At 57.8% G+C, this 21,236-nt stretch overlaps 1 protein-coding gene across 5 annotated transcripts in view; it reads right to left on the minus strand.

Annotated features, from left to right (window-relative positions):
- Window positions 1-15,263: 15,263 nt before the first annotated feature.
- The window catches only part of LOC144728681 (retroviral integration site protein Fli-1 homolog), a 35,497-nt gene continuing 29,524 nt past the window's right edge, over window positions 15,264-21,236 (minus strand). For 3 of the 5 annotated variants that reach the window (XM_078608285.1, XM_078608282.1, XM_078608286.1), the window contains 4 exons: window positions 20,473-20,544; window positions 19,633-19,689; window positions 18,607-18,654; window positions 15,264-17,518 (listed from right to left, as the gene is read on the minus strand). In XM_078608285.1, the coding sequence (XP_078464411.1) occupies window positions 16,956-17,518; window positions 18,607-18,654; window positions 19,633-19,689; window positions 20,473-20,544 (740 nt within the window). In that variant the 3' untranslated portion in view covers window positions 15,264-16,955. The remainder of the gene's footprint in view (window positions 17,519-18,606; window positions 18,655-19,632; window positions 19,690-20,472; window positions 20,545-21,236) is intronic. The other 2 variants (XM_078608283.1, XM_078608284.1) reach the window with 2 other exon arrangements.

Raw genomic sequence — 21,236 nt, forward strand, 5'->3', positions numbered from 1 at the left:
TTTGTCGAATCCTACGGAAATTCGGACGGCGTGCGCTACGATACAAGCGCTGGCGACACCCCCCGGGTTCGCAGATGTTGATTCCCCTCCGGTTGAGGAAGCCATTGGATGGGGAGACCTCGGAACAGGGCGTGCTTTTTGGTCCATCAAATAGGGCTGTCGGAGGTCTGGATTTGTCGGTGGCTCACACGTTGGTTCGGGCTGACAAGGACCCGTTCGTTATGGTTCTAAACGCTGGTTCGCGGCCGGCCGTTATTCAGCAGGGCACTGTGCTTGCTCACGCGGCACGGGTCCCTGCGGAAGAGCGCCTTGTTGCGCATGTTGATCCAGTCCCGGCGCAGAAAATTCGATCGGGGGAGGACCTTGAATGGGTCGATTCGCTGTGTGCGGACTCAAAGGATTTGTGAAGGGTACAGTTGGGTGCACTGCGTGCTTTGCTGATAGAATTCTCTGATGTGTTCAGTAAGCACAAATATGACATTGGGTGCACGGACCTGTTGCGCCACCATATTGAAACAGGCGATGCGGCACCGGTCAGGCAGAATCCCTTCCGGCTGAGTCCTGCTGAGAAGGAACACGTTCAGTCAGCCGTCAACGATATGCTGGCGGCCGACATTTCGCCTTCTTCCAGTCCTTGGGGAGCACCTATCGTGCTGGTTAAAAAGCAAGACGGGTCCTTGCGATTTTGTGTAGATTTCCGTCGCCTGAATAAAATCTCCGTGGCTGACGCGTATCCGCTCCCCAGAATGGACGAGTCCCTCGATGCATTGTCTGGTGCGCGATATTTTTCTACTCTTGATTTATTATCGGGATTCTGGCAGCTGCCACTCGACGACGAGTCTAAACCTAAGACAGCATTTCGGACTCCAGGGGGCCTGTTCCAGTTTAACCGGTTACCCATGGGACTTCACTCCGCTCCCGCGACGTTTCAGCGCCTTATGGAGTTGGTTTTGTCGGGTCTGCAATGGGATACTTGCTTGATTTACCTAGACGATGTCATTGTTTTCAGTAAAACGTTTGAGGAACACCTCCAGCGGTTGAGAGGGGTGTTCTTGCGGATGCGATCGGCTAAATTAAAGTTTAAACCGGCCAAATGCCACCTTCTTCGAAAGTCCGTGAGATACTTGGGCTAGATTGTCGATTCTTCGGGGATCTCTACCGATCCCGCGAAGACGAACTGTGTCGGTTCATGGCCAACGCCCACGTCGGTTTCTGACATACGCAGTTTCATTGGTTTTGCTTCCTACTACCGCCGATTCGTTGAGCATTTCGCCACCATTGCAAAACCCTTGCACGCTCTAACGGAAAAAGGAGTCAAGTTCCGATGGGGACCGGAGGAGGAGGCCGCGTTCTGCTCCCTCCGGGACGCCTTGGTGGGTGCCCCGCCCTTATGTTATCCTGACTTTACAAGTCCCTTCTTGCTAGATACGGATGCTAGCAACACGGGCATTGGGGGGGTGTGTGGGGGTCGCTAGCCCCCGAGATCCCTCCCTCGATAATGCTAACGGCCGGGCTAGCATCATCAATCGCCCCCCCGCTGCTAGGTTCCTCACCCGTGGCGTGGGAACCATCGCCCGAGGATTCCCCTCCCCCGCGGGTCCGCGTAGCCGGCATGGCTAATTATCGAGTAGTATTCTGCCCCTCCCTACTACGATACCTCCCTGTCCTAATCGCGCGCCTGCAACCCACACGGAGCGAATGTACGCACGCCCACACACACACACGCCGCTCCGCGCACTCCAACTCAACTCGCGTTATGATCGCGCACCTGTATCGCACACGGGGTGGTCGCACGCACACACACGCAGCTCCCCACGCGACACCCACTCTTGCGCCGCTCTGCGCCGCGCTGGCCGCTCACGTTACGATCGCGCACCTGGGGTACGCCGATTACGCACGCCGAGAGCTTACGCAAGTAACGAGCACACGCAAGCGGGGCACACGCCGACACAACGACTCAAGCCGCCGCCGCCGTGCGCGCGAGACAAACCGTACAACAATGCGCAGCCGATTACGCGCTCGAGCCGCGGGGTCGGGGGTCAGGGGTCCACCACCGCGCCGCACTTTACGCAAGTAACGAGCACACGCAAGCGGGGCACACGCCGACACGACGACTCGTCCCCTCCCCCACTCGCGCGTGCACGTCAACCCAAATATCGTACAAGGACGATTCTCCTCTCACACGGCTGCGTAGTCACGCCAACACACAAAAGTGCTCTCCCCGGGCGTTAACGCACACACCTCCGTACCCGCACAATCGTACAGAGACCACGGCCTTTATGCATACAACGACCACACACTCGCGAATGCAGTGCACGCTAATACCACGTTCCAAAAACACCCAACAACACGGTTTTGTTACTACGCTCGAGATTTTATTAGCCCTTGCTAACCAACCGAGCCACCCGTGTGTGTGTGCGGGCCCGCAAGGCGCTTCTAACCCACACTCTGGTGCCGTGTAGCCCTATTCTATGCTGCGCTCTCTGCTAAACCGCTTTCCTACTCGTCCTTACCCCGAACTAACCCTCTCCTACGGATCCTACTCTCCGCTCTGAGGTGTTGTAAGGCGCGCAACACGATACCGTCTGTAGTCCTTGGTGACCTTGCGGCGCTCAGATCGTCCTGCAGACAATCTAGCGGCTCGCCCGATGACTCCTTCGTCGCTGACCCCGTGTCCAAACTCCAGAAGAAGGGACTTCCCTACTGCCCCTGCGTTTTCTTTTAAACTATTCACATCAAAGGCTAGGCGCCCCCGTCCCGACCGCCTTGGTCTCTCGACCAATCCTGAGCCTAGGATTTCCCGCTCTTTTGCGATCCTGCCGGCCTTTGAACTTTCGACCAATCAGTCGTCCCGGGTCCTGACCCCAGCTATCTGCCTTGCTGACCCGTGTTTGTGTTTGTATGCGTTTCTAACTGCGGGGCTCTCTGAGCTCGCCGTGGTCGTGCGATCTCAAATCCGCCCACGGCGCCGCAGTGTTACTTGGCCTGGGAAGGGTCCTGTCCAATTCCCTGGCCCTGAGAAACCGTGGGGTAACCCCCCTAGGGGGCCCTCGGGTGAAAACTCAGGGTAGGTGACCCGACCACGAGGCCCTACGTGGGTGCGGGTGCGTGTTTATGTGGGGGGGGTGATGGGGGGCAGTGCGGCGGTGGAAGCCGGGCGGCTCCCTGGCTCGGCCGAGCGGCCCCGTCGCTGTGGCACCACATAGCCCCCCGGGGTGCCAGTCCCCGTCCCGGGTTGACTGGAGCACCTCGCCTGGGTTGCCCCCACGAGGTATCGCCGCGGGGTCCGCGGGATTCGCCCGGCCCTTGTGGCTGGCCTCGGGGGTGGCGGCTCCGTCTCTTGGGGCTCCGGCGGTGGTCTCCTCCTCCATTCCAACGGCTCCCCTCGGTCTCTGGCACCTGCGGGCTGGGGAACAAACTCAGAGGCGGTGGGGTCTAAGGGTCGCCGTCCTCGTCGCCCCCGGCCCCGCCCGGGGCCCCTCGGAGCCCGGGGCTCCGTGGGGCCCATATACTGCGCGAGGCCCCCGGGCACGGGGGGTGGGGGAACCCCGGGGTTTCGGGGTACTTGGACGGCGGGGCTCCCCCCCTCGGGGGCTGCTCGCCACGGCTTCAGTCGGCGGATGTTGACCACCATCTCCCGGCCCCTCTCTCCTCCCTGAATCAGCACCGTCCATGGTGAGATCTGCCGTCTCACAATCCAGGGTCCTCGCCAGTAGGTTGTCAGCTTCCCCACCTGTCCGGCACCGATGCGGGGAGTGTACAGCCACACCTCGGAGCCCGCAGTGTAGAAGGAGGGCTCCATACGGGGTCGGGCGCCCTGCTCTTGCCGCTGGTGCGCGGCCTCTCCGCGCGGGTAGGCTCGGCCCCTGGCCCCTCGCAGGGTCTCCAGCAAGTGCTCCACGGGGTGGCTCCCTTCCTCCCGTTGCGGCGGAGGGACACCGAACAGCAGATCTGCGGGCAGGCGAGACTCGCGACCAAACATCATTAGGAACGGGGTCTGTCCTGTGGATGTGTGAACGGCGGTGGTGTAGGCGAACAAGGCATAGGGGAGGTGTTCGTCCCAGTCCTGTTGATTCGCGGCCGCCATGCGTTTAAGCTTCCCGGCCAGAGTCTGGTTCATCCTCTCTACCATCCCGTTCGCCTGGGGGTGATACGCTGTGGTTCGGTCCTTCTGGATCCCGAACTCTCGGCACAGCGCCTGGAATAGTTCGGCCTCGAATTCACTACCCTGGTCGGTAATGACTCGTTCGGGGATCCCGCACTTAAGTACGTAGTTTTCCATGAAGGCCCGGGCCACTACGAGGGCTGTTTTATCCGGGATAGCCACCGCCACGGGGTAGCGGGTGAAGTACTCCACCGCTACGAGAATATATCGGTTGCCCCGGTGGGATCGTGGAAAGGGCCCCTGCAGGTCGATTCCGACCAACTGATTCGTCCGACTGACTCGGAACGGCCTCAGGGGTACCTGGTACCTCGCCGGCTTTTGCCCACACTGCTGACAGGCACGGCAGCCCTGCACCCAGGCGGCCACATCTTGCGCCAATTTAGGCCAGAGATACTGGCGACGCAGAGTCTCCCGGGTGCGCCGTTCCCCATCATGGCCCCCGAGCGGGTGGTCGTGTACCAGTCGTAGTAGTTGGGGTCGCACATGGGCGGGAACGCAGATGCACCCCGGCTGCCCAGCGTCGGCCAGTTCCCTCACCACCCCGTTTTCTACACACAACCGGGCATACAAACCACTCCAGGGCCCTGGTAGTGCATCCTTCCTCTCTCGCAGTGCCGCCTCCACCGCCGCCAGATCCGGATCCCGCTGCTGGGTTTGTCGCAGCTGCTCGTCGTCCAAGCCCGGGAAGGCGCAGCCGACATCCTCTTGGATCTGCCCGGTTGGGGTGGGATGATCCGTCTGTCCCCGGGCTCCTTCTGCAGGGGTTCCTGCGGCGCACACTGCACTCTCTCTCGGGGGGGGGAGTTTAGTTTCCGCCGCTCCTTGGGTTCTGCTGCCTGGCGGCAGCGTCCCCCCTTGAAGCACGGGCAGGCGTCTCCCTCCCTCGTCTCAGCGCGCACCGCGGGCCGTCTTGACAAGGCGTCCGCGTTCGCGTGTGTCCGCCCCGCTCGGTACTCGATCTGCAGGTTGTACTCCTGCAGCTGCGCCAGCCATCGAGCCATCTGCCCCCGCGGTTCCTTGAATGTAAGGAGGAACTGCAGTGCATAATGATCGGTGCGCACACGACATTTCCTGCCGTACAAGTACGGTCGGAACTGTTTACACGCGAAAATTACAGCATACAGTTCCTGACGGGTTACACAATAGTTCAGCTCGGCCCCGCTCAGGGTCTGACTGGCGTACGCGATGACCCGCTCCGTCCCACCCTGCACTTGCGACAGCACCGCGCCCAGCCCACTGCTGCAGGCGTCAGTGTCCAAAATAAAATCGGTGGTGAAATCTGGGAAAGCCAAGGTGGGGGTGTGGGTGAGGTGGTCTTTGAGTATGGTGAAAGCCGTCTGGCAGGCCTCCGACCACTGATAGGGGTTCTTAGGGGAGGTGAGTTGGGTGAGGGGGCGTGCAATCTCACTGAATCCCTTTACAAATCGACGGTAATAAGTGGCGAGTCCCAAGAATGACCTGATCTCCGTCAGGTTCCTCGGCTGCGGCCAATCCACTACGGCACGCACCTTCTCGGGATCGGTGCTCACCCCTGCCTCGCTGACTCGGTGTCCGAGGTACCCCACCTCGCGTTGCGCAATGTAACACTTACGTGGCTTGAGCTTGAGATGGGCTGCTCGCAGTCGCTGGAATACTTCCCGCAGCCTGGACCAGTGTTCGGACAGCGACCTACTGAACACTATTACGTCGTCCAGGTAAATCAGGCACTGTTCCCACTGCAAGCCCCGCATCACCAACTCCATCAACCGCTGGAACGTCGCGGGCGCGTTAGTGAGTCCGAACGGCAACACTCGAAACTCAAACAGGCCCATCGGGGTGGTGAATGCTGTTTTTGGCCGATCCTCCTCCGTCATCTCCACCTGCCAGTAACCGGACGCCAGATCGAGGGTGGAAAAATACCGCGCTCCTGCGAGACTGTCGAAGGTGTCGTCGATGCGTGGGATGGGAAAAGCGTCTCCGAGCGTGACTGCATTTAGTTTACGGTAATCGACGCAGAACCGGGTTGACCCATCCTTTTTCGTTACTAGTACCACTGGGGCTGACCAGGGGCTCGCCGAGGGCTGAATTATGTTATCGCGAAGCATGTCCCCAACTGCCTCTTTGATTTGGGCGCGTTCGGGTGCGCCCACTCGGTACGCAGGGAGTTTGATGGGTCGGGCTGCACCGGTGTCAATTTGGTGCTTAACAAGATCGGTCCGACCCACGTCCGAGTCGTGTTCACTGAATACGTCGGCATACTCCCGCAGTAACTCGCGCAGCCGATCGGCCTCTCCCTTAGGTAAATCCGCCCATGGTACATGTAACGCGTCGAGCAGGGGAACGACCTCGGCTCGGGGAGTCGGGCCGACTCGCCAGGCCAGGTCCTGGTCACCCTCAGGACGCCCGGGGTCCTCAGCCCAGAGTGCGAACACCGAGTCGTTAGAGTGGCGTGCGTGCAGGGGGTGTACGGTGGCTATCGGGGTGCGTCGTCGTATCATTGCCGGGGTACTGTGTGGGTTAAACACACGTATAAACAGCCGGCCCCCATCTGCGTTTACCAGTGTGGCTGACCCTACAACCCCGTATCGCGATGCCAACTCTGGGTGCGGAGTCAGCATTACCTCGCCCGATGGTCAGTGGGTTGGGTCGGTGGAGAGGGTTGCCACTGGCACCAGCATCTCGGCGAGAGGTCCGATGGTGACGGCCGACACCAGCGTAGCGGCCACGGGTGTGAAGCGTGGGCGATTCGGCTCCTGTCCTAGGAACGGAATCCGCTCCCCGCTGCCCTCCACCGTAGCGCATCGTTGCCGGGGCTGTACGTTAAGTCCCAACTTTTCCAGGAGGTCCGTTCCTGCAATGCACTCGTGGCACAACACACTCGACACGTATAATTCCTGTGTGCACACCTGGTTTCCTAGACGGACCTCGAGGGAGACCTTCCCCAGCAACCCCATCCCGGCTCCGCTTGCCGTGTGCAGCGCGCGATCCGGGGCCTGCAGGCAGCCCACGTCCACCCCGAGCATGCTGCAGTGCGCGGCGCTCATGAGAGAGGCCACGGCGCCCGTGTCCAGCAGGATCCGGGTGCGCTGCCCGTTCACCTGGCCTTCCACCAGCGACGTGGCTCCCGTTATCCCTGCCACCAGCTCCCGCAGCCAATCGCCCGAGGTCCCCGCGCCCTTGGGTGTTGTTGTTGTAACCTGTTTATGGATCACTCGCTCGCCATTATTCTCATTACCGTCTATTTGTATCGGGACCGCGTCGATTGCACCCCTAGTTGGTCCGCTCACTAGGAGGCGTTGGAGTTTAACCCCCGCGTCTGCCTAGCTCGGGTGATTTCAGGACAGTCTCTCACTAGATGCCCTCGGCGATCGCACATATAACATGCCCGGGGAGGGGGGGCGGCTCCGTAGTGGGCCCCCTGCCCACTCCCTCCCCCCCCATTACGTCGCTGTCCACCCTCCGCCTCTAGTCGGGCTACCCTCCCAGATAACCCTCCCACCGTGGCGCGTAGGTCCCCCATTTCGGATCGGATGGTCTCAACGGAGGTTTGCAGTTTGGTCATATTTTTATTCGTTTCCTCGCGTACCTGGGTTACCCTCTCACCTACTTGGTTTACCTTGTTGTCTATCTGGGTTACCTGGCCGGAGACATCCTTTATACCCGTTTGTATACCGGCAACCCATCCCGGGGTTGTCTCGCGGGACACTGGAGGCTCTCTTTCCCGGCCCCTTACCGTCCTCGCGAGCTCCTGTTCCTCCTCCTCGTCTTCCGAGAGCAGGCATGCAATGGCGCGCTCTCGTCCCAGCCCCCGGAGCTGCGCGCGTTCGCTGTGAATTCTTTCACACTTACGTGCGCGCTCGACAAGGGTGTTAAAGGGAAGACGTGGGCAGCTCATGTCTGGCTGCCACCACGCCGTGCGAGACAGGTACCGCTGGATTTTCTCGGCAGCCAGTTCCTCAATAACCTCAGTTGCGTACCCCGGGCGTGCGATCTTTGTTAACTCGCGCACATCCTCGGCGTAATCACGGAGATCTTCGCCAGGTTGGCGACGGCGCGCCTCTAAGGCCGATTTTGCTTCCTCCTCGTCACGTGTGCCAAAACGCTGATCGAGTCGGCGCATCAGCTCCTCTAGCTGTGTCTGTGCGCTCGCGGGTAACGCTTCTACAAAATCGGCTGCCCGCCCATCAAGATTCATATTAAGTTGACGTACTGCCTGCGCGTCCGTCCATTCATTAATTTCCTTGGCCCCTAAGAGATTGCGGGCGAATGCCTTCCACGAAGGGGCCCCCCGGCCGGTAAATATTAGTCTTATTTTAGCGTGAGGTAACGCGGGGGTCCATCCCACTTCTGACACCAATTTGTGGGGGTCGCTAGCCCCCGAGATCCCACCCTCGATAATGCTAACGGCCGGGCTAGCATCATCAATCGCCCCCCCGCTGCTAGGTTCCTCACCCGTGGCGTGGGAACCATCGCCCAAGGATTCCCCTCCCCCGCGGGTCCGCGTAGCCGGCATGGCTAATTATCGAGTAGTATTCTGCCCCTCCCTACTACGATACCTCCCTGTCCTAATCGCGCGCCTGCAACCCACACGGAGCGAACGTACGCACGCCCACACACACACACGCCGCTCCGCGCACTCCAACTCAACTCGCGTTATGATCGCGCACCTGTATCGCACACGGGGTGGTCGCACGCACACACACGCAGCTCCCCACGCGACACCCACTCTTGCGCCGCTCTGCGCCGCGCTGGCCGCTCACGTTACGATCGCGCACCTGGGGTACGCCGATTACGCACGCCGAGAGCTTACGCAAGTAACGAGCACACGCAAGCGGGGCACACGCCGACACGACTCAAGCCGCCGCCGCCGTGCGCGCGAGACAAACCGTACAACAATGCGCAGCCGATTACGCGCTCGAGCCGCGGGGTCGGGGGTCAGGGGTCCACCACCGCGCCGCACTTTACGCAAGTAACGAGCACACGCAAGCGGGGCACACGCCGACACGACGACTCGTCCCCTCCCCCACTCGCGCGTGCACGTCAACCCAAATATCGTACAAGGACGATTCTCCTCTCACACGGCTGCGTAGTCACGCCAACACACAAAAGTGCTCTCCCCGGGCGTTAACGCACACACCTCCGTACCCGCACAATCGTACAGAGACCACGGCCTTTATGCATACAACGACCACACACTCGCGAATGCAGTGCACGCTAATACCACGTTCCAAAAACACCCAACAACACGGTTTTGTTACTACGCTCGAGATTTTATTAGCCCTTGCTAACCAACCGAGCCACCCGTGTGTGTGTGCGGGCCCGCAAGGCGCTTCTAACCCACACTCTGGTGCCGTGTAGCCCTATTCTATGCTGCGCTCTCTGCTAAACCGCTTTCCTACTCGTCCTTACCCCGAACTAACCCTCTCCTACGGATCCTACTCTCCGCTCTGAGGTGTTGTAAGGCGCGCAACACGATACCGTCTGTAGTCCTTGGTGACCTTGCGGCGCTCAGATCGTCCTGCAGACAATCTAGCGGCTCGCCCCATGACTCCTTCGTCGCTGACCCCGTGTCCAAACTCCAGAAGAAGAGACTTCCCTACTGCCCCTGCGTTTTCTTTTAAACTATTCACATCAAAGGCTAGGCGCCCCCGTCCCGACCGCCTTGGTCTCTCGACCAATCCTGAGCCTAGGATTTCCCGCTCTTTTGCGATCCCGCCTGCCTTTGAACTTTCGACCAATCAGTCGTCCCGGGTCCTGACCCCAGCTATCTGCCTTGCTGACCCGTGTTTGTGTTTGTATGCGTTTCTAACTGCGGGGCTCTCTGAGCTCGCCGTGGTCGTGCGATCTCAAATCCGCCCACGGCGCCGCAGTGTTACTTGGCCTGGGAAGGGTCCTGTCCAATTCCCTGGCCCTGAGAAACCGTGGGGTAACCCCCCTAGGGGGCCCTCGGGTGAAAACTCAGGGTAGGTGACCCGACCACGAGGCCCTACGTGGGTGCGGGTGCGTGTTTATGTGGGGGGGGTGATGGGGGGCAGTGCGGCGGTGGAAGCCGGGCGGCTCCCTGGCTCGGCCGAGCGGCCCCGTCGCTGTGGCACCACAGGTGCTCTCACAGGTCGTTGGGGGAGTCGAACGGGTGGTCGCCTATGGTAGCAGGGTTTTGTCGCCGGCGGAACAGCGCTACTGCGTCACCCGTCGCGAGTTGCTGGCTATTGTTTTTTTTGTACAGCAATTTAGACCGTATCTCTATGGCCATCATTTTACGGTCCGGACGGACCACGCGGCGCTTCAGTATTCATTGAGGGTCGCCCAATCCTCGGGCCAATTGTCACGGTGGTTGGAAGTCCGCCAGGACTATCAGTTTACGACCACTTACCGTAAGGGGTTGCGCCACACTAACGCGGATGCCCTGTCGCGATTGTCGCCTTGTCCTAAATGTGCGTGCTTAATGGGGTCGGCGCGCTGTAAACCGCCCGCTGCGGTAAGCGTGGGTGCGTTGGCCGCGACCGTGGATGCGCCGATTGGTGACGTTCCTGCTACCCCTGAGGGAGGGGACTCGCTGCTCTCACTGTCTTTGATTGAGTGGGGCCGTCTCCAAATGGCTGACAGCTCCCTGCTAGCGTTGCGTCGCAGCGTGGGGGGTCCCGAGGAGGGACGGAAGTGAACTGGCTCCTGGCTGCTCAAGCAGGGCCTGCTAATGAGATGGGACAATTTGTCCCGGCGGCACGCACTCGTGGTGCCTTCCGCTATGCGGGGAAAAGTTGTCCTGGCCGCACACGAACGCCTCTTGCATTTGGGGGTAAACAAAACGCTTGCTCTGCTTTAGCGTGACTATTTTTGGCCGGGGATGGGGAGCGATGTGGTAAATATACTAAAGGGGTGTGTAGACTGCGCCAGACGGAAACCACCGTCCGTGGCGTCAAATCCACCGCTGCAATCTATTCAGGTCTCGCGCACTAACGAGCTCGTTGCGCTCGATATTTTGGGGCCTTTTCCAGTCACGCCTAGGGGTAACAAGTACCTGTTGGTTGGTGTGGAATACTTTACCCGGTGGCCTATGGCGTGGCCACTCGCCAACCAGTCGGCGGCGGCTGTGACGGACGCCTTTGTCCAGGGCTACGTTCTGGATAAGGGGGCTCCCGAACGATTGCTGACCGACCAGGGAAAATTTTTTTCGAGTAAATTGCTGCAGGAGGTGTGCGACCTTTTGGGTACTAAGAAGGTGCGTACCTCCCCGTACCACCCACAGACGGACGGGATGGTGGAGCGACTCCACAGGACTTTGACTTCTATGCTGTGCCAGCAGGTGTGCGAGGCACATGTTGACTGGGACCTGCAGGTCCCGGGGGTCCTCGCCGCGTATAGAATGGCCCCCCATGCAGCAACGGGATTTTCCCCATTTTATCTGATGTATGGTTGGGAGGCCGACCCGCCCATGGAAACTCAGCTGGGTCTTTCCGCGCCAATTCAAAATTGGCCGAACATATTAAATTTAACATTGCTAAGCTGACCGAGGCGCGGGAGGCCGCACGGCTTAATTCGAGGTCTCGCCAAATCGCTAACGAACGAGCGCTTGCGTGCACGGAATGTGTCCGTGCACGACTGGAAACCGGGCGATAGGGCCTGGCTGCACTGCCCTCAGGCACCTTTGGCTACGTCGCCTAAATTGTTGAGGCCATGGCGGGGACCCGTGGAGGTCGTGCGGATTGCACGCCCCCAGTGTGTTCAGATAAAATGGGGAAAGCTCCGTTGGTACATCCACCCCTCCCGGCTGAAACCGTTCTCACCTCCGTATGGCCTACCTTTGTGTCGTGAGGACCGAGCATGTGACGTGACCGACGACCCGAGGGGGGAAATGTCTCTGCCTGATTCTCACATGTCTCCGCCTGATCCGCTCCCAGGTGGCTCGGAACTGACAGCTGCCGACCACCGGCGGCCGGATCCCCGCGACACGGCCGGTCCTTCCAGGCCCAATCCGTGCCTTCCGGGGCTGCCGGAGCCACCAGACGGTCGTCAGCGTCCCGTCCCGTACGATGGACCGGCCAGGCGGACTCGCGCTAAGTCGCGCAACTTTTCCTGACCAACTGAATGAAGGGCCGATGCGGCCGGAGCGTCTCGTCACTGCGTTTCCCATCCGCTCGACCGCTCTATCACCCCGGTTGAGGAGCGAGCGGAGGGGGGGATCGATAGTTACAGAGACACTGGACACGTTTTTTTTCTTGGAATTACTTTTATTGTGTTGTTCGTCGGTTTGTACATAGCTTGTTGTCTGGTGTTGTATGTTGTTGTTGACTTTTTATTGTGTTGTTCGTCGGTTTGTACATAGGTTGTTGTCTGGTGTTGTGTCGTTGTGTTGTTGTTGTTGTTGTGTTACGGGGCACATTGGGGGGTGGGGATTTTGTTGTTGTTACTATTGTTGTTGTTGTTGTGTTGTTTAGCAGCCGGGCCGGCTGCGAGCTATGTGGGAGGGGGTGATGTAGTGGTGATACGCGCTGGGGTAAGGATCGTGTGCCAGCGCGTAGTGATTGGCTGTGTGTGTTGGTGACGCGCGCTGACGGTGAAGGATCATGGGTCAGCGCGGGGTCATGGGTTGTGAGGCAGTGATTGGCTGGGTATCGGTGACGCGCGCTGACAGTGAAGGGATCGTGTGGAAGCGCGTGGGGATTGGTCAACTAAGGGGATGCTCACGTCGCGGTCCGCATACGCTCCGTCTCCCGGGAGGGGAGGCTATATAAGGCGGTGCGTGCAGGCGCACGGGGAGTTGGTGACCAGTGAAGACAGAAGACGGAGGAGGAAGAGATAGGGCCCTGAGGCACCTAGTCCCGCTGTCCTTGTGAGGACCGGGGCCCTGTGTGGCTCAGAGGCGGGACCTTGGGACCCGGGGCCGAACGTCCGTGTGAGGGCCGGCCCACGGGACCCAGAGGTCGAGACCCACGCCCAAGCTGGGGTGGGTCTGTAGCGCCACGGACGCTACGGGGCTGGAGTGCCCGGGAGCGTGTACCGTGAGCTGTAGTAACCACGCGTGTCAAGGGGGACGTGTAGCGTGAGCTGTAGTAACCACGCGTGTCAAGTGGGACGTGTAGCGTGAGCTGTAGTAACCACCAGTGTCAGGTGGAGTGTGTAGTGTGAGAAATAGTGACCACACGTGTTATTGTGGAAGACAAGTGAAAATAAAGTGTGCTACCCGTCAAGTGGTTTCCCGCCGTCATTCCGAATACTTCAGATGTATGGCACATGTCAACAAAAATTCACATGCGGTCTGGCGTTACAGCTCGTGGCGCGTATTTAATTACGGAGCTCAGTGTTGGGATTTTACAGGGTTGGCTGAACTTTTTAAAACACGCGAGTGGAAGGTTTGTGGTGGGGTCTGGGGTGGCTCACGTCCGGGATGACCGCAAGCTGCTCGTGTTGGCTGTGCCATCTCGCGTGGTGGTTTAGCGGGTCCTGGTGACGCAGGGCCCGAGGGTCTCGGACATGAGGTCGGGTTTCAATCGCGGTGGCAACCTGCGGCTCTTAAAGGACTGCTTCGTGACGTTATTTACTTAGGACCACCGTCTTGTATTCACCCACAGTGCATTGCGGCTCTTGTGATTTTGGTTGCCGACCCCCTGGTTTAAATGGATTATTCAGGAATGGATCCCATGTGCTTTTAAATATTGGCTCCTTTAATTATTTATCCCACGTGGTCCAGAGGCTTCAGCTGCTTTCGTAAATGATTCCATGGCACTCAGGATGCGGTCCGTGATATTGCCACGTGCTCTCATCACGTGGTGTTACGTGCAGCTACTTCAGGTTGGGTTTAAAGTACAGTCTATTCTATAACGCGCGTTGTTTTCACAACGCGATAATGAATGTATGCGGGGAAAAAATTCTAACGCGGATGCGAATTAGACATAACGCGATCGAGTAAACAGAACTTCGTCGCGCGAGTAGAAATAAGCGGTCGTATGCCTGCCTCCGCGTAGCATCACGCAAGGCGGGATGCTCCTGGACACTTCTAGATGCTATCCATGCGCCTCCCATTCTCTGTTCGGCCTGCGTACGCTTCTCACTGTGATCTATCCTATATTAGTTGTTGTTTATCATCACGCGATTTTTCCATAACACGTTGTTCTTCAGGAACGCAACAACGACCGCGTTATGGGAGAACAGACGGACGCACCCATCTGGCGTGGAGAGACCCAGAGCTCCCCACGCCACTGCTATTATATATTATGCTCGTGGTAGTATTCCAATTTGTCTTGAGATCCACAATAAACATTTTACCATCCATCCGTGGGTCCAGATCCCACGTATTGGCCACCGCTGGGTTAGTATGTCGAAATTTCTCACGTGGAAAAAACGTAATTGCAAAAATGTCCCATTTTTAAGGTTATCCATAACATGCTAAGCCTAAACAAAAATAAAGCTGTGAAAAATTGGTCAGTTTTTGGTGACAAGCGACATAGGTTAGAACAGTGATGCATCGTATATATGTGTAACTTATTTCACACCGTACGAAGCCAGTCGTGCTAATCAGAGGTACATGATCCGTCAGAAAGCTTTGACCAACAATAGCACAGATTTAACCCTTTAATACTAAGCATTGTTTTTTTGTAATCGAGGGACTCGACTCTATATGTCACGAAAATCCGTTTCTTGTACAAAGCAACGGTGTCCTGTCTCCCGCCCCCCGCCCCCCGTCCCCGTCCCCTGTCCCCTGTCTCCTGTGCTGTCTCCTGTCCTACCAAGATGCACTTCGAAGGTGCTGTGCGCATTTAAAGCCCGCAATGTAAAAACTTCCCATAACTTGTGGTAAATCTTGAAGCCTGGTGTCAAGTTGTCTGTGTGGTCCCCTCCTTACCAACACACGTGTCCATGTGTGGCAGACACAGGGCAAGAGATGTGCGTGGTGCATGTTGCTGTGTGGTCTCCTTACCAACACACGTGTCCATGTGTGGCAGACACAGGACAATATATGTGCGTGGTGTATGTTGTTGTGTGGTCTCCTCCTTACCAACACACGTGTCCATGTGTGGCAGACACAGGACAAGATATGTGCGTGGTGTATGTTGCTGTGCGTGCGATCACCTTCTTACACCGACACACCTTGCACACACACAGAGGGGCCCGGGCAACGCCACACGCTTATCATCTCACATTTATTCTGCATCATTAATATAAATACACTAATATGTATACGGCTTAAGCTGATCCGGATGATGCGATTAAGTGCTTGTATATACACTGCTATATGTGCAGCTGAACACGCGCTAGGCGAAACGGTTCAGAATTTGACGAAATTTTTTTCTTCCACAAAAAAACTCCAAAGCGATATTTCTTCTTTCAGTGAAACAGCAAAACTTTACCGAGTTCAACTCGAATTCATGAACTTTATAAAAACGAGAGAAAGAGAGAGTCCCTTAATTAACGTAAATTGTATATAACTTAATTGTTTTCTTCATCAGGCACGGCAGGTGAACGCGGAGTTCCCGTCAAAACGCACAGCGTTCTCTCTCCTCTCGGCGAGTTAGTTTTGGTCCACGCAGTTGCACCAAGTACACCACACGCCACGCACGAGCACATCTTACATTTGCGCTTTAGACTCTGCACTGCTAAGCTACGTTTTGAGATGCATATTGATTTGAAGTGGTGGAGCGGTGTTACACCAGCGGTTGGCGTAGACCGCGCCCAGTATGAGCCCAATGACCTGAGTTCAATTCCCGGCCATGGCTAAAGTCGGCGATACATGCGGAGCGAGGGGTCCCCTGTGGAGTGGGGGGGGGGGGGGGCATATAGAGAGGGGCCCCGTAGGGGGGGGGGGGCTATGGAATGAGGGGGCCCCTGCGGAGTGGGAGGGTCCCTGCGGAGTGAGGGGGGTCCTATAGAGGGAGGGGGGCCCTGGATAGTGCCCCCCATGGTGGGTGAGCATCCCTGGCGTCGATCACTGAGCTGAGATGCGCATCCCGATCCCTGATTGTCCACGCTTGTGTTCCGTGTAAAGCACTCTCGGTTATCGCTTTGGTTTCACGAGTTGGGTGATCAAAACAAGAATAGCGTTATTGGTGCAAGAAATTGCCATCTTAACGACACGTGACGGTGTTCCACAAGACTCGCGTCTAAACGACGCTCATCGACGAAGTCGGTGCGTGGCGCTACAAACTCTACAGCAGCGATTTAATCTGCGATAGAAAAATATTCTTATTATTTTGATCCAATTTGCTGGAATACTAGATGGTTCGGACAAAAATACAACTTTTATCACCTATGTTACCTGTTCTGTATACATGGTGTGTTACATTGCATCTCTCATTTGTGATTTGTTTACACATAACACTCGCTCTCCCTAGCCCCCAACTATCATGGCATCGTATTCATTAAAAAAAAACATGGATTACATTTCAACTGCTGTTCTCTGTGACGTCCGCATCTATTGCTCGCACAGACATCACCAGTCTCGGCACCGCTTTTCCGCTGCACAGTCGAGCCGGCCCAGTTATTGCTTCCACCGCAGAAGCCGCGCGACGCCACGTCCCTACAGCGTGCGACGTCATGCCCAGCGAACGCGTCGTTGGCCCCGCCCCTGGCCCCGCCCCTGGCCCTGCTTGACCCCTGAGCCGGAACGTCTCGCACGGTTCGGTTCGGGCCCGGCACGGCAAGTAACAAGAGTGGAAAAACCGCCCGTACGGTGCTGGCTCGCCCCGGATGTGCCCCAGCGGAAAAGGGGACCTCGTCCCTTCGCACGTCGCTGCGGCGGCCCCCCTCGTGACCCACGGGCAAGGCCGCCATCGGCTCGCCTCGGCCCCCGGGGGGCCTCGCGAAGGCGCCCCCCGGCTTAGTAGTAGGAGCTGAGGTGCGAGGCGACGTGCGCGCCCGGGTGCCGAGGAATGGCAGCCTGCGTCGCGTACAATCCCCCGGCCGCCGCCGCCGCCGCGGCCGCGGCCGCCGCGCTCCAGTACGGGTTGCCGGCGCCGAACGCGGCGGGCGACGAGACGGGGCCGTGGGGCGGCGGTGGGACGGCGCCGGCGAAGTTCGCCTTGTGCTGGTGGTAGGAGGCCTGCGCGTAGGAGAGCTCGCCCGGGTAGCGGTAGGCGCCGGGCTCGGGCGGCGGGTGCGGCTGCAGCGCCTGCGTGATGCCATGGAAGTCGAACTTGTAGGCGTAGCGCTTGCCGTGCACCTTGGTCATGATGTTCTTGTCGTAGTAGTAGCGCAGCGCGCGGCTCAGCTTGTCGTAGTTCATGTTGGGCTTGGACTTGCGCTCGCCCCAGCGGCGCGCCACCTCGTCCGGGTCGGTCATCTTGAACTCGCCGTTGGTGCCCTCCCACGTGATGCAGCCCGCGTTGGCGCAGTCCGACAGCAGCTCGAGCAGGAACTGCCACAGCTGGATCTGGCCGCTCCCTGGCACAGGCGACAGCCGGGGGGGGGCACGACGTGCACCATCAGCACCACCATCACCACCATCACCCCCATCACCACCATCACCCCCAAGCACCAGGACACGAGGGGCACCATCAGCACCACCATCACCCGGAAAGCGACGGTTCGCTCGCGTCACCGCTGGCGCAAGGGCCCTTCGATGAGAGGGAGCTCTATCGAGAGAGATTCTAGGCCAGTGTTCTTCATTGCAAGGCCCGCGGGCCACTGGCGGCCCCCGATGGCCTTTAGTGCTGCCCCCGACAATACACAAAAGTGAAAACACCCCCATCATCATCGTGCTGCTGTCAAACCCAGCACTGGTTTCAAATGTGTCACGGCCCTCGCGCTACTGATGATGTCTTATCGGCGAAAGTGCCCCCCCCCCCTTTGAAGATGAGTGAAGAGCACTGCCCTCGAGGGTATCTGACCCACTCTTACACGCTGGGCCGACGTCATTGAATAGATGGGAGTGTCCACACTTGACCCCACCACACGTGACCTACCACCGTTCAACTGTGTTGTTGTCACCAATATTTGCGGACAGAGGCGGTGGAATATTGGTGTGTTAGGGGGAGGGGGGTGGATGTAAGAACCTCGCCCTCGGTGTTTCAACCGCCGCGCCTGGAGATGGAATCGAACCGGCGACCACTGGATCGTAGAGGTCGCCGGACTGCGTCGGCGATGCGCTCGTGCAGAGAATTCTCTGCAGCTTCTATCCGTTGTATAGAACATCCTCGTGTAGTTACAGACATTTTCGAAGGTCTCCCGTTACCATATCGGCTATGGGGGGCTGTCTGACCATACTTCACCACGCGGTGTGTAGTAAACATCGCCGCTGAGGAGACAAAAGCGGGCGGGCGGGCGTGGTGCTGGCCACCCACCCCCTCGTGTGCCGTGCCGGCCTTCACAGGTGCTACTCGCTCACAGAACTTGCCCCAACAGTCTGCTCAGGCTATTGGGGGGACCTTTGTCTTTATGTGACACGGCCGCGTCCCCGCGCTCCACGTGTGCGCGAAGCCAAGCGTGGCGCTTGCGAGCGAACGAGAGAGAGGAGGAGCACGCCTCGGTACCTGGGTTGGCGAGTCGGCTGCTCGTGGGACCCAGGATTTGGTACGGATCTGGATTTCGGAGTCGACATCCACGAGAGAGGGAGAGAAGGAACAACGCGAACACAGAGACATCCACATCATGCTGAGCTCGGTGCATTGTGAACTCGCACTAAACGACAGGAATTTGACCAAATCATGCCGCTGTCGAACCCAAAACTCAATCATGAATTTTTAGCGACTAAAAACTTCTGCGTTAATTTCAAGACATTCTCTGCAATATTTTACAGCACTTTGTCAATCGACTGCTGGATGATGGCCTCCCCACACCATGGCAAGATTAACTTAGATTTATTAGATGACAATACAACTAAACTGTAAACTATTTTTATTTTACAAGGTCAGTTCCACTGAGCTATACAGTTCTTGTTCAGAAGCGACCTGACCACAAATGTGAGATCAACGAAGTGGCTTCTCGTGCGGAAATTCATCGCAGCCGAATTCTCAAAAGGCGTGATGTTGATTCTAAATGCAGAGGGGGAGAAACCGGAAGACGCGGAGAAAAGTCCACGTGACCATGGGGAGAGAGACACGCACACTCCAAATATACAGCATCAGGGTCGGGGTCGAACCCACGACCTCCTGCACACCAGGCGAGGTAGTTCACGTCTCATAGCCACCGTGATGATGATGAGAGAGACACACAAACTCCAAATATACAGCAGCAGGGTTGGGATCGAACCCACGACCTCCTGCACACCAGGCGAGGTAGTTCACGTCTCATAGCCACCGTGATGATGATGAGAGAGACACGCAAACTCCAAATATACAGCAGCAGGGTTGGGATCGAACCCACGACCTCCTGCACACCAGGCGAGGTAGTTGACGTCTCATAGCCACCACGGCGCCCCAAAGCCTCGGCGTGTGCCGCCACAGCTGCCAACGAGCGCCACTTTGTCCACAGAAGCCGGAGCCACTGGGGGGGGGGGGGGCTCATTCCGTCGGAATGGGACGCGACGAGTGAAGCGACGCAGACTTCGCGAGACGTACCGGGCTGGGTCCTCTGCTCTCCGGATTTGTTGACGGCCGGGACCGCGGCTCCGGCTTCTGTGGACAAAGTGGCGCTCGTTTGCAGCTGTGGCGGCGCACGCCGAAGGTTTGGGGCTATGCGGTGGCTCGGAGACGTTAACTACCTCGCCTGGTCTACGGGAGCGCGTGGGTTCGATCCCTGACCCTGACGTCTGTTAATAACAATTTACATTTGTAAGGCGCATTTCATCCGAGGATCCCAATGCACCAAATATGGCCAGCTCGCTTCTAAAAAAGAGCTAAATAGCTCAATTGACCTTACTTGGTAATAGATACAAATGTTTAATTTTGGCTCCCGCGTTCCACGTGACCGTGACGTGTGCGAGGGGGTTCTTACGATCCGACATCCCTGTCCTCGCTTCAGGTCGACCCCGATAACGCAAAGTCAGATGTCCGTGATGCCACGGTCAAGACGCCACTCCTCCTTCCCACCACAAGTGGCATCGCTCTGGCAAACCCGAGTTCGATTCCCGCTAGTGGCCAACACCAGCGACGATTATCTTAACCCGTCTTGGGCTTCCCTTAGGTCGTGGCTGTGTGCCTCTGTGGTCGTAGTCGTGTGGTTGTGCAGCTGTGTGGCCGTGTGGCTGTAGCCGTGTAGCTGTGTGGCTGTAGCTGTGTGGCCGTATGGCTGGAAGTGTGTGGTTGTAGCTGTGTGGCTGCAGGTGTGTGGCCGTGTGGTTGTAGCTGTGTGATTGTAGCTGTGGTTGTGTGGTTGTAGCTGTGTGGTTGTGTGGCCGTGTGGTTGTGGCTGTGTGGTTGTAGCTGTGTGGTTGTAGCTGTGTGATTGTGTGATTGTACCGGCTTTAGGCGGGGGTTGTGCTGCCTGCTCTGGGTATGGCGGTACGCTGGGGTACGTCAGGGATGAGCTGCCTGGAACAGGAAAAACAGGCAACACGATCACCATCGTCGTTACCAGCGGAGTCGACGCGAATCATAAGACGATGCACCCCCAGTTACTGCATTAAACACGGGGGGGGGGGGCAACCAGGGTCGTGAGAGAGGAGTTCGCACGCAGGAAGAGATGCCACTCACTCTCATCAGCAGCATCATCAGCAGCAGCATAATCAGCAGTAGCCAGGGTGCTGTCTGCACGCATCAGGCAGTTCACCAGCGGTTGGGTCAACAAGGCCTGGCTCTGTTTAACACGTTTTGGGTTAGATTGTGTAAATATGGATGTGTCGTTAAACCCACTACCACCCGACATAGCTAATTAGCAAGGTTTGTCACGTAAATACATGACAATTAGTTAATAGTTCAGAACACCTGGCTCTGCTGATGAGACCATGCATGTCTGAATGTTGAAACCGGTCCAGAGTCTTTTTTGTGTTGAACCAATACTGCTGATAAGATGCACTCCCAGAAGGCCGCGTGGCTGATGGAATGTGCAAAAAAACACTTCGATTTTAGTGAAAACAATTTCCCAGTGCGACCTCGATCGCGCGATCGTCGTCACAAGACAAAGAATCCAAGCGGATCTCGAGCAGGGTAGCGCGGCGCTACGAGCTGGAGAACGGCCCGCAGAAGCGGACATCACAGAGCTCCCTCTAAGATCCCTTTGGTCC

The sequence above is a fragment of the Lampetra planeri genome, chromosome 29 (assembly GCF_965212315.1).
Source record: "Lampetra planeri chromosome 29, kcLamPlan1.2.h2, whole genome shotgun sequence".
In the NCBI taxonomy this organism is placed as follows: domain Eukaryota; kingdom Metazoa; phylum Chordata; class Hyperoartia; order Petromyzontiformes; family Petromyzontidae; genus Lampetra; species Lampetra planeri.